The sequence below is a fragment of the Lepeophtheirus salmonis genome, chromosome 13 (assembly GCF_016086655.4).
Source record: "Lepeophtheirus salmonis chromosome 13, UVic_Lsal_1.4, whole genome shotgun sequence".
Taxonomy (NCBI): Eukaryota; Metazoa; Arthropoda; class Copepoda; order Siphonostomatoida; family Caligidae; genus Lepeophtheirus; species Lepeophtheirus salmonis.
This window is the reverse complement of record NC_052143.2, coordinates 35,960,987-35,973,661: the sequence shown is the minus strand read 5'-3', so window position 1 is coordinate 35,973,661 and position 12,675 is coordinate 35,960,987. Positions and strand designations below refer to the sequence as shown.

At 32.5% G+C, this 12,675-nt stretch overlaps 1 protein-coding gene across 1 annotated transcript; it reads right to left on the bottom strand.

Annotated features, from left to right (window-relative positions):
- Positions 1-10,634: 10,634 nt before the first annotated feature.
- Positions 10,635-11,859, bottom strand: LOC121128353 (matrix metalloproteinase-9). The gene is made up of 7 exons (XM_040723935.2): positions 11,788-11,859; positions 11,561-11,731; positions 11,465-11,491; positions 11,232-11,399; positions 11,138-11,161; positions 10,910-11,077; positions 10,635-10,846 (listed from the first exon to the last, which is right to left on the bottom strand). Exons 1-7 carry the CDS (start codon positions 11,837-11,839, stop codon positions 10,635-10,637), a joined length of 822 nt encoding a protein of 273 aa, XP_040579869.1. The 5' UTR covers positions 11,840-11,859.
- Positions 11,860-12,675: the final 816 nt, after the last annotated feature.

Below are 12,675 nucleotides of genomic sequence, written 5' to 3'. Positions count from 1 at the left end.
TAGAAGTTTTTTGACTAGTAATTTTTTAGTAGAACACAAGTTCCATTATTGTTGCCAGTATTCAAACTTGTAGTGTCAAAACACATTGTTTTTTTTTGTTTTGTTTTTTTACTTTTTTTTAAAATTTATAATTAATTTTTTTAATTTTTAATTTAAACTACTGAACCGTAATTAGAAATTTTGAAATATAGTTTAGTCCAATAGAGGGTCTGCGATATGGAGAAGAAATAAAAAAGAGTCATGTGCTAAATTTCAATCATCTTCAATTGAAGTTATTTTAAAAATATCAAAATTATTTTTGCTGAAATAATTATCGAATATATTTTATTGTAAAGTTAGTAAGCTCAATTTATTGTTTTGAAAAATCTTTAATTTGACGTATATGGACAGTATCAAAAAATACTCAGTTCTTTCCATAAAAGTATAAATTATCCAAAGTTGAGCTATCTCTAAATATTTCCAAAACTGTTGAAACTTTTCTTCAATGTTTTTTGTACAATTAGGAACCATTTTTTAGCCACTTACTTTTCCCAATAAATTGATTTTATTATCACCATAGTGGTCATGGATAGCTTTTTACTAGTTTTGAGCTCACGGACAATTTGAGAAGGAGTACTAGGTGCAATGAGATCTAATACACCTTCAACACTTATAAACCGGTATTCCGTTTCTTATATATATAGCTTTGATCAAGCTAAAACAGAAACCCCTTGTGACAGATATTGGCTGGTTCTGCTCAAAAGTTGAACATCTTTGTAAAACCCAGAAGTATAATTGGAAAAACACTATATGCGGGGATGTTCATGTAAATTGGGACATTTTTAATAGTCTATAACTCCCAAAATTTGTAATTTTAGAGCTTTTTTTTTGTACACAAGTTATTCATTCATCGATGAAGTAAAGGATTATTTGATGTGTCCGCAGTTTGTGGCAATGATCTTGTCAAGGGGGCTCCGGAAGGAAGAGCAAGCCGATACAGCGTGTCCGGTATTTGCCTGGACCCAGATCTTCACGGTCTATTTATTGAGGTCGGCCAAATTATTGTGGTGCTTCAAGCAGACTGCCTTACTAATTCCCCTTAAAAGAAGTAGTCTATAGGGTTCAAGTTAGGAGAGCTAGAGGGCCAAGTCTGCTGGCACCAGAAGGCGACGTTTTCGTTGTTGAGCATGTACAGGGTCTTCTTGGTCATGTGGCTGGGGGCTGAGTCTTGTTGGAAGGTGAACTTGTTTCTTTCATTGTTGACTTTTATCCATGTGAGGATTTTGTACTTTAGTACCTTGCAGTAATTTTCAGCGCCAACCCACTCTTTTGGTTAAAGAAGATAAGCAGCATCACTGCCTCCTTGAACCCATGACCACAGCATCATAACCAAGATGGTAAACTTGGTTGTGCATGGGACCTTTGTCTTCTTTTGGGCAAAGAAACAGTAGTTTAGACTGTTGTATAGCATTTTTAGGTCCACTTCTCATCATGCTGAATCCATTTTTTTTTGAAGGTTTGCCTCAATCAATTGTTTTTCCTTACTCAATTTTTGTTTTAGTAATTATTTGAAAGAATCTTTTTTTGTTTAAACTAGACACCCCAATTTCAAATCTTCTGTTCAATAAATCCTGTAAAATTAAACTTTTCCAAGTTAAAGTGCATTAAAAAATGTCTCAATTTACATACATATCCCTGAAAACAAAAAGTCCTTATATCGTCCCTAAAACGATGAAGCCAAAGTAACCAGAGCATGTTAGGGTTCCTGGCATTGTAAACAGTGATGGTAACGTTATAACGCCCTTCAACTTCAAAGCGGGTCAAAAAATAAAGTAAAGTATAAACTAACCAAGATTTGGATTAGTGTTCTGCACACCAAAGTCTTTCCCTGGATCCATAGTATCATGAAAAACCAACCTTGGATCGGGCAAGAAGACGAAGCACCATATGACATCTGCAAATAAAGCTAATCTTTCTTTAACTCTGAGAATGTGATGTACGTTAAAACTAAAAAAATTTTTTTTAATTTCAAAAATTGTTTATAATATAAATATGATTGATAAGTTCGTTTATAAATTAAGATTCTAACTTAACCAATAGTTTCATCAAAAGGACACAAAAGTATTAAGTTCCTCATCAAAGTATAATGATATTTATATTTGCTTGGTATTGCAATCTATAGAACATCTATTGTATCTTAAAATTGATGGTATAGCGAGTGGTTCCTTTAATCTGAACACTTACTTATTCAATAATTAATGAAGATTTCCTGATTGAAATTAATTTTTATTTCGATGTATTAACGTATTAAAAATTAGTTTTAAATCAAACCTGAGCTCTTTTGCTTACGTTCATGTTGAGAAAAGGAGACATTAACGTGATAGACAAAATTTCATTAGTGCATTTCAAGCAGTTGGGCGTCTCCAAGACCATTGTCTATGCTGCCTAAAAATCTGTCTAAAATGCCAAACTTGACCCATAGGAGTTAAAAAAGACAGCACAGTCCAATTCCATCAAGTCCATTAAGGCCCATACACGACAAATTTTCATACTGTCGAAATTGTTTATATTACATTTCTTTACACCCCCCCCCAAAGTATAATGATATTTATATTTGCTGTTTCCCCAGGGGTCTTTATTTTCAAATAATTTAAATAAATGCACACAATTGATATTGAAATAAGATGGATAAATTATATTTTATATTTGTGAAATAAGAACATAAACTACTTAATTAAACTACAATTGCCTCAATAACTTAACTCACTCGTTAAAAAAAAACCAAGCAAATAAAAATTACTTATAACTCTAAGCCAAAAATGTGTAATTTGATTGCAAATCAATTTATTCAGCTTGTACTGAGCTATAATCACCTTTGTTGAAATGAATTCCTTATCCCTTAAAAATATAAAGTAATGCATATGTCAACTAAATTTTAAAAGAGTTTAAGCATTCTTTCTGATTGAATTTCATTGAAACAATTATGTTCTTCATTGAGACAAAATAAATTCCCTTTAAAACTCCTAATATAATCGTTTTAGTACCAAGTCATTTCTGATAATTGGCTTGATATTGTAAAGAGTTATGATGAACCAGACAGAGTTTTTGATTAAGGTATTATTTAAAAAGAAGAAGTTTAGTTATGTTTCACTTATAATATGTCAATATATTGCTTAATGGAATTGAAAAAATGCAAATTTCAATGCAAAATATTTTTACGTTAAGGGGTTGTTAGAGTTTACCATTTCAAGTGAAAAGTAAAACTTTGTATTTGATTCAACAAGACATTTCACATCAAAACTAACGTATAAAGTATTTCTGTTCTGATTGTAAAGAAACATTGTCTTTAAATGTTTCTTCTAGTTAAAATTTAGCCATATTGCTTGATGTTAAGAGTTTTAATTCTTTGGAAGTTAACTATACAGCCTAATAACAATATCTCCACTTATCCCCAACTGCGTACTATGAGCCCCCTTTGTTCCTTTTCCTACATATCATATCAAAGTCATTTAGTTTGCGACTTGTACTACAACTAGCATAAACTTTGAATGTATGAGGTTTATTTTTGGTGTTTTGCTTCAAGTAGTTACGTTCGTGGAAGTGTATTATCATTTTGTTTACTGAATTACGTTCTTCTGGTTCAATTTCACCAAAGTTATTGTTCAAAGAGTCAATGAATGGTCTAACTTTGAATTGTGTATCATACTGGTTCTCTGGTTTTTATATTGTCATTATTTTTAGATGAAGAAAACTTAGAAGTTGTTCAAATCAATTACGTGTCATAAATACAAAGAATCAGTGATGAAAGCAAATTTATGAAGATTTATAACTAGTTTTAAAAGAATTCCCATAACTAACATACAAAAAAGGATTTTTATTTTATAATGGAAATCATTACAAAAATCACTTTGATGCCATATGGTGTCAAGCTACTGTAAAAAAATCTAGACAAAAGAATATTGATATTCTGAGCAAACTTGAAATTCTAGCATCATCTATAGGATCTTTACATTCAATTATAATAAATAAACATACTAATATTCTGTATGCCTTGTTAGTTATCTGTGGTTGTATACAGAGCAGTGTCGACAAACTCCCTCGAGAACACTTAATGTGCAACAGATCAGCTATGGAAGAAGAATAACCTTCAACTAACAACAAAACTTATGCAAAATATGACATGTACCTATAGGAATCTTAGCTAGGCACATCGTAATGTTCAATAAGCCAGAAATCGAATTTGAAGTTCATGATGCCATATTTCATCATTGGGAAAGAAAGAGTTAAAATATTATGATTATATTTTATCCAAGAGGAGTATTGAAGTGGATCCAATTCATTTGAATTTTATTGAAAGAATTTTCAGAGCCATCATCTAAAAAGAAATTGAGAAGTTTTTTGGGATTAGTATACCAATTGGCACAGTTCTCACCAAGAATTAGTGAAGTTGTAGGTCCACTGATAATCCTTTATCAATGAAGGAAATTATATAAGTTTTAACTTCACCACCAAGATTATCACCGTTTGATCCAATGTAAGACACAAACTTGAAGCTCATCCATCAAGAATAAATTGATTGAGAAGCATGAAGAAGAATGGAAATTAATTCAATGTGTTTCCCGATTATTATCAAGTGCTGAAACCAAATACTCCATGATAAATTATAATGTTTGGGTGTAGAGTGGGCTATAAAGAAATGTCACATATATCTAGGAGGATTACTTACATTTAGTGTAATTACGGATCACAAACCAATTGTTCCTATTCTTAATTATAACACCATAGATAAGTTAGATAATTAGATTTAAATTGAAAATATCCATGTACCTATTTGAAAATAAATGGATAAAGGGATAATATCATAAAGTACCACATGCATTATCGAGATCACCGATTTATCATCCGGAGGAAGATGAAGAATTGAACAGAGATCTAGAATGTCACAGATAACAAGTTATTAGAGTTGCTCTTGTTAGAACGACTCATTTAGAAAATGAAGAAATATTCGTTGATCCATTCGTTGAAAAGAGGCAATTAAAGATCAAATATATAAAAATTTAGTCAGTCCAGTTGAAAAATAAATTATTAAATGATTTAAGTACTGAAAATGGTATTTTTTTATAAAGGAATAGGCTGGTAAATCGAAAAGAAAACCAAGTTCAAGTTCTTCAGGGATTGCACAGTTCACATCCAGGTATCGAAAAAAGATAGCGTTTTTTTGGCGTTGAATGAAATCAGAAATTGAAGAAATGATTAGTGCATGTAGAAAATGTATAAAAAAATTACCTAAGGCCCCAAGTCCAATGTGGCCATTTGAGAGCTCGTCTGCAGATTTTTTTTAGTATCGAAGAAAACATTCTTGGTATATGGAGATCATCTTTCAGGATATCCTCAAATTCAAAAGACTTCCATCTTCGGGAGAAGTAATAGTGACATTAAAAAAAATATTTTTTTAAACCCGGATTTCAGTGAAAATAAGAACAGATCCAGACCCTCATTTTAGTTCCTGGGAATATAAGACATTAAGAAAATTGCAACATTTATATGACATTTTTGCTCATAAAATCTGTTCTAGAGTTACAATATATCCGAAATTTGGACCAGTGAAGCTAATTTATGCAAGAAATCTAAATTTTTTATTTTGTTCAATCCACATTTCATCGAAAAAATTGATGTTGGAATAAATATCTGATCAAAACTGATTATTAACAACCTTTCCAAAGTGTCTAAACTTTATTTTCACCAAATATTTACTTTGGAAAACCATTCTTTCTTAAAAAATTATTACCTTCAGTTTGGTCCAAAATTCTTAAATTCGAAAAAGAAAATAAGCAATAATAAGCTGGCTCTTGGGTACTCAAAAAAAAAAAAAAATTTATAATGAAGCTCTTTTTTGGGTACACGAATTTAAATAATAATAAAGCTTGCTTTCTATGACAAAAATAATAAAATCAAATCAGAAGAATACTTTAAAAGTGATTTTCAATTATAAATCCAAAACAATGAATAATCATGGAGGAGAAATACGATGTTGGGGAAATGCTCAAGTAGAATTGTCATTAATTGGACTTCAATAGAACTAAAGGGATGCTCAGCATGACACATTTTCATCCAAACGTTTGTGAGGAGACATTGTGGAGAGCTAGTTTGCTAAAGAATCGAGCAAACATCAATCTGCAAACATCATGAATATTTCTTTGGCGATAACTACTAAATAAATAGAAAAAAGTTTTTGATGTATTGTCCAAACACAAACGAAAAGTTACTGATGACCACTTGATCTCACTGGAAACGGCGCAAATGTTAAAAGAAAAGTTTCACAACATCGCGCCAGGACAAAAGTTTGGATTTAAAAACATTAAAAAACGATCACACAACCCATACAAATGTTTTATGAATAGAAGATAACTTACATTTTGCTATTTGTGAAACACCAAAAAGGAAGGTCAATCGATCTCTGGAGGCTGCTGGTGTATGTTCCATACACTTACATAGATCAATCTATTTCTGGAGGCTGCGGGTGTATCTCATATCCACTTACATGCCATCCCACAGCATGCTCGACTATCGGCAGCAAAAGTGAAATTATCCAAAGTGGTGGACAAATTGCAAACTGATACCTGTGGTGCATATAGAATCGATGATCTCAATTTTCCCTCCACTTCCAGTGACGCAACAGTTTATCAAGACAGTATTTGAAAAGCTCCAGAACTTGATCTTTTGCACAATGTAATAAAAGGGAAGTTGCCCCAAGCTTCTTACCCCGAGAAGGTCCAACAGTTCAGTGTGTACGAGTACCTCATCCGATAAGCCAAGGATCTCAAACAGGAAAAGGGAATTTTAGCTTTTCCAAATCTTAAACGAGGTAAGACTGTGTCTCCAGAAATTATGCTTTTCGTCACTGCCTCTTATCCAGTCTATGAGTACAGTCGGTAATTACCAGGGAAAGGATTTTGAAAGTGTTAGGCACAAACAATATCAACAGAAATGATTGGTGTTGGGTAACCTAAATGAACTCCCTATCATCTTTAAGGAGAATAATCTGGGGGTGAATATTAGATTGTCGAATCTCTGTTCTTTGCAACCCAAATCGTGCATTATGGCTGGAGCAAGTGCGACACACTCTGTCTGTGTATGTACGCATCGCAAGTATGTCAATCTTTTGGTGGATGCAATTTCAGTTGGTGGTAGATGGGCATTAGAGGGATCAATAGCTCCCTTCCAGATTGGTACTTTTATTCTATATCCAAAAATTGGTAGTGAATTTACAAATTTTGGACCCTATTGAAGGTATTAATTTTGGAAGAAGGAATTGTTTCCTAAAATAAATATTTAGTAAACATGAAGTTTAGGGACTTAGGAAGGTATGTTAACAATAGACTTTGGTGATATATTAATTATAACATCAATTTTTTCGATGAATTGTGGATTAAACGGAAAAAAAAAGAATTAAGGTCATGTCTGAAAAAAAAAAAAGTTTTTCAGCCAAATAAATACATTTACTGAATTCCTTGTATCAATTAGCTTTTGTGTTCCAAATTTCAGATCTAGTGCACATCTACAACGGATTTTATGACCAAAAATGATATTTTAAATGTTGTGATTTAGAACAGGATTCTGGACACGGCTGATGTTTAAAAATGTGATATCTCAAGAACTGCTGGGAGTTAGACGCCCACTTTTTTTCCGGATGATTTGATGAAGTTTTTACCATAAGGTAGATTAAAGATGTGTAAAAACTATAATCATTTTTGTGCTTTATAGGCTTCTATGTATTAGAAAGATGACGTATGTGAAAGACGAGCCAATAAGAGCGTCTTTGTAAACCTACTTACCTGGGGCCTATAGGGTGATAAAACACACGGATCACTACTACCCCTTAGATTTTGGATCCAAGATATACAATATGTCAAAAGATTGTTTGAAGCCAGCATTTCTAGGGGTGAGTGTTCTCGAGGAGTTCCTTCATCTGAGAGGAGCAAGGTCTACTACCTCATCGTCGTAGTTGCCTCTTCCAAAATTATAATTACAAATTGCTTGTTGTTTAGTCGTAAAGATGACATTCCAACAACATAGACTCAGCGTGCTTATAGAATGTGCATAAGATCTGAATAAAATAAACAGTCATTAGTATAAACTGAGATAGAGAACATCAGGGATTTAGATGTTTCAAATATTGACATATTAAAAAATATATCAAATGTTGTAAACAGCTTGCAAAAAAAATATTTGACTTCTTCGAACAGGCTTAGGTTTGTACAAGTAGGCAAAACTGTTTTAGAAAATTGTATTGATTACATCATCATTAAATCTTCTGCTCATTAAATTCAAAAAAATTTATTCGTCTTACTTAAAAGTTTCCGTATCCCAAGAATCTGTCGAGAAACCTTGATCTCGGAATGTGATGGACATTTCATATTAAATAGTACGTCCTTTTCCAAATATCGCTACTTTAGTAAAATTCCACGAAATAAAAGTTCAAAATCGAAAAAGTGTTTTGAGACTGATCCTACCTCAACTTTTAAAATTAAACTATTCATACCGTTTTCTTGTGTAGAAAAAATATCACTTCAGACGAAACGAGTTGCCTGTTATTCAAACTATCAAACATTTAGCGACAATGGAAACAATGATACAATTCGAAAATTAAGTGTCATCATGTACTTAAGTTACTATCTCAAAGTAGAGCAAATAATTATGCGTTGACAAAGATTCAAGTAATATCTTAATAAAAAATTCAATTGCATGAACTTTTAAGGTGTACACATGTTGCCCAAAATGACTATCCAATAACTAATTTCATTATATGGTGTCTTCAAGCAAATGGTAGAAGTTTTTTGATAAGTAATTTTTTAGTTGCACACAAGTTCCATTATTGTTGCCAGTATTTAAACTTGTAGTGTCAAAACACATTGTTGTTTTTTTTACTTTTTTCAAATTTATAATTAATTTTTTTAATTTTTCAGTTAAATTACTGAACCTTAATTAGAAATTTTGAAATATAGTTTAGTCCAATAGAGGGGCTGCGATATGCAGAAGAAATAAAAAAAAGAGACATGTGCTAAATTTCAATCATCTTCAATTGAAGTTATTTTAAAAATATCAAAATTATTTTTGCTGAAATAATTATAAAATATATTTTATTGTAAAGTTAGTAATCTCAATTTATTGTTTTAAAAATCTTTAATTTTACGTATATGGACAGTATCAAAAAAGCAGTAATTTTCAGCGCCAACCCACTCTTTTGGTTAAAGAAGATAAGCAGCATCACTGCCTCCTTGAACCCATGACCACAGCATCATAACCAAGACGGTAAATTTGGTTGTGCATGGGACCTTTGTCTTCTTTTGGGCAAAGAAACGGTAGTTTAAACTGTTGTATAGCATTTTTAGGTCCACTTCTCATCATGCTGAATCCATTTTTTTTTTTGAAGGTTCGCCTCAATCTATAGTTTTTCCTTACTCAATTTTTGTTTTAGTAATTATTTGAAAGAAACTTTTTTTGTTTAAACTAGACACCCCAATCTCAAATGTTCGGTTAAAAAAATCCTGTAAAATTAAACTTTTCCAAGTTAAAGTGCATTAAAAAATGTGTCAATTTCCATACATATCCCTGAAAACAAAAAGTCCTTATATGCTTGATGAAGCCAAAGTAACCAGAGCATGTTAGGGTTCCTGGCATTGTAAACAGTGATGGTAACGTTATAACGCCCTTCAACTTCAAAGCGGGTCTAAAAGTAAAGTAAAGTATAAAGTAACCAAGATTTGGATTAGTGTTCTGCACACCAAAGTCTTTCCCTGGATCCATAGTATCATGAAAAACCAACCTTGGATCGGGCAAGAAGACGAAGCACCATATGACATCTGCAAATAAAGCTAATCTTTCTTTAACTCTGAGAATGTGATGTACGTTCTGGCGAGTTTTGGCCTCCAAACTTGCAGTAATTGCACCTTTTAGGTTTCCAATGAAGGTCGTCACAGCACCACAATATCTCTGAGAGCTGAAATAAGGATGTATTTCCAGACTTTACCTACTCGGAGGGTCAACTCGTTGTAGATGTAGAAGATGCAGTAGTAGTCGACGTTGCAATTGTTAAAGATACTGTAACAGTTGAAGAAGATCATATAGAAGATCCTGTATTAGATGTCGTTTTTACAGTTGTTGAAGATCCTCCATTAGTCGTCGTTGCAGTTGTTTTAGAAGATCCTGTCATTATTGTCGATAATGAAGTTGTTGAAGATCCTCCATTAGTCGTCGTTGCAGTTGTGGAAGATCCTGTTTTAAGATTAGTTAACAAATTAGTCGATACAGTTGTATGAAAGAAGATCCTACAACAAAAACAAATATTGATATTAGTTGTTTTAACCAGAAGTTACATTTGTCATTGTCGACGATACTGTAGTAGATGAGTTGTGAAGATCCTCCATTAGTCGTCGATATAGTTGTTGAAGATCCTCCATTAGTTGTCGCTACAGTTGTCAAAGATCCTGTTGCAGTTTTGTCGATAGTCGTCAGTTGTCGAAGAAGATCCTGCATTAGTCGTCGTGGATCGATACAGTTGTCGAAGATCCTGCATTAGTTGTTGCTGCAGTCGTGGAAGATCCTGTATTAGCCCTAACTGTAGTTGTTGAAGATCCTGTGTTAGTCGTCCTCCATTAGTCGTCGTTGCAGTTGTGGAAGATAAGATCCTGCATTAGTTGTTGCTGCAGTTTGTTGAAGATCCTGCAAAATCCTGTTGTAGTCGTCGTTGCAGTTGTGGAAGATCCTGTATTAGTCGTCGTGGCAGTTGTTGAAGATCCTCCATTAGTCGTCGTTGCAGTTGTTGAAGATCCAGTAGTTGTAGTAACAGGTACTCCTGATTCACTTACTATAAGTAATAGTTCATATTTGCAAATATATTTTTTTCTTTTAGTATTTATTTATTAATTACCCTGACAGTTATTATTACAGTATCCATATAGTATGGGTTCGTTAGATACAGGTTCCACCCTTGTGGCACACCAAGGAATGGTGCTATCGACAGTTGTGCAAGTGCTGTAGCTCTGACCATTATAAACAAATGGAAAAATACAACTCCTCCTATCAAAAGTTCCACACACTACAAATCAAATTGTAAAAATTGTTTAAAAGTTATTATTGCATCAAATCTAGATTTTACCGTTTGCTCCCACTGTTGATTCACCTAAATAATACAGGAATGAAATGTATAAATGAATTTTGGTGGAATTAACACATTATATAATGTCACTCACTTGCACAGCTAGAAGAGCATATTCCATAAGAAGTCAAAATATTATCTTGTCCAGTTGAAGTAGCACACCAGTTCAATCCTCCAAATCCTACAGCTGTACATGTACTAAAGGTATTTCCTAAATACTGAAATGGAAATTTACAATTGATTCCATCGAGTGTTTTACATCCTAGAACCAGATAGAAGGTTTTCAAGTTGAACAGTTTTTATATGTACTTTAGCTTTTTAACTTACCTCCTGCAATAGTTGTTGTGGAAGCTTCTATATATAATATAAATAATAGGAAAATAACATTTATTCTATTAGAGAGATAACTAAGTAATTACTTACGTTTACAGTCTTGAGAGCAATAGTCGTAGTTTAAGTAGTTTCGATTGGCATCAACTGAAGTGGCGCACCAAGGTTGTTGGCTGTCTTCCAGGGTACATCCTTCATAAGTTACTCCATTATACTTGAATGGAAACTGACAGGGTCCTGAATTTGTGCCACAATTTTGAGCATCTGTAACAAGAATACAATTCCTCTCATCATCACTCAGACCCTCTTTATGTACTTACAGACATCAGCAGATAGGGATACTATTACGACTAAAACAGACAAACTCTTCATTTTTTGAGTGTTAATATGAAGTTCTTCAAATTGTGAGTGATATTTGTTTCAAAGTTTGATCAAAAAGTAAACTCTGATCATTTGAATTTCATTACACATGTGTCAAAAAAGTTACTTATCTAATTAAAATATTAGGTCAATCAATTTATATGACACACCCATTTAGGCAATAATAATTGTATACCTTTTATAAAAGTCACAAATTGGCAATTTAAAAGCTAGATAACATACTTATAAATATTTGTTATTGTTCCTATTTGAATTTGTTTTATGTGAAAAATTAAAATGTCAAAAAATATATTTGTGCATCGTATTCGTCTTAATACATATATAAATATTCAAAAAGTGGGACGTGGTTTTAGGGCTTTTTTTTGAAAAATACCATGTTCAATAAATGTAAGTAATATGTATTAATTAATATCGGAATTTCTTGATATTCTATTTATCAAAATAGAGTTAACTTGGAGTAAAACAATACCAAAATTAGTAATAACCCTATTTTTTATAAAATTACTATTTTTACTTATACGGAAGGGACCATTGAAATCTGAGACTTTGAAATTTAAGCTTCACAATGATAGAATTTAATAATTAAAGATAGAATTTCGACCAAATTAATAATATGCGTAAATTGAGGTGTGTCTCTCTTAATCTTTAATGTAGCCACACTTAGAATCAAAGATGGTTTGCAGGCGGTTACGGAAGGCCTGGCACCCGCTGCGGATGTAGTCCTCTGTCATGGTGTCCCAGTGGTGGCTAACAGTGTTGTTAAATACCTCAGTGTTTGGATGATGAACACTACAGGCCTTCCCCTCTTAATAAACCCAAAAGGTGTA

Bases quoted from the DNA above. Each gene is read 5' to 3' on its own strand.
- LOC121128353 (XM_040723935.2), bottom strand. From the start codon at position 11,839: ATGAAGAGTTTGTCTGTTTTAGTCGTAATAGTATCCCTATCTGCTGAT. The intron at 11,492-11,560 runs GTAAGTAATTAC...TATTATATATAG, and splicing joins TTGCTCTCAAGACTGTAAAC to AAGCTTCCACAACAACTATT. The intron at 11,078-11,137 runs GTAAAATCTAGA...TTTGATTTGTAG, and splicing joins ATCAACAGTGGGAGCAAACG to TGTGTGGAACTTTTGATAGG.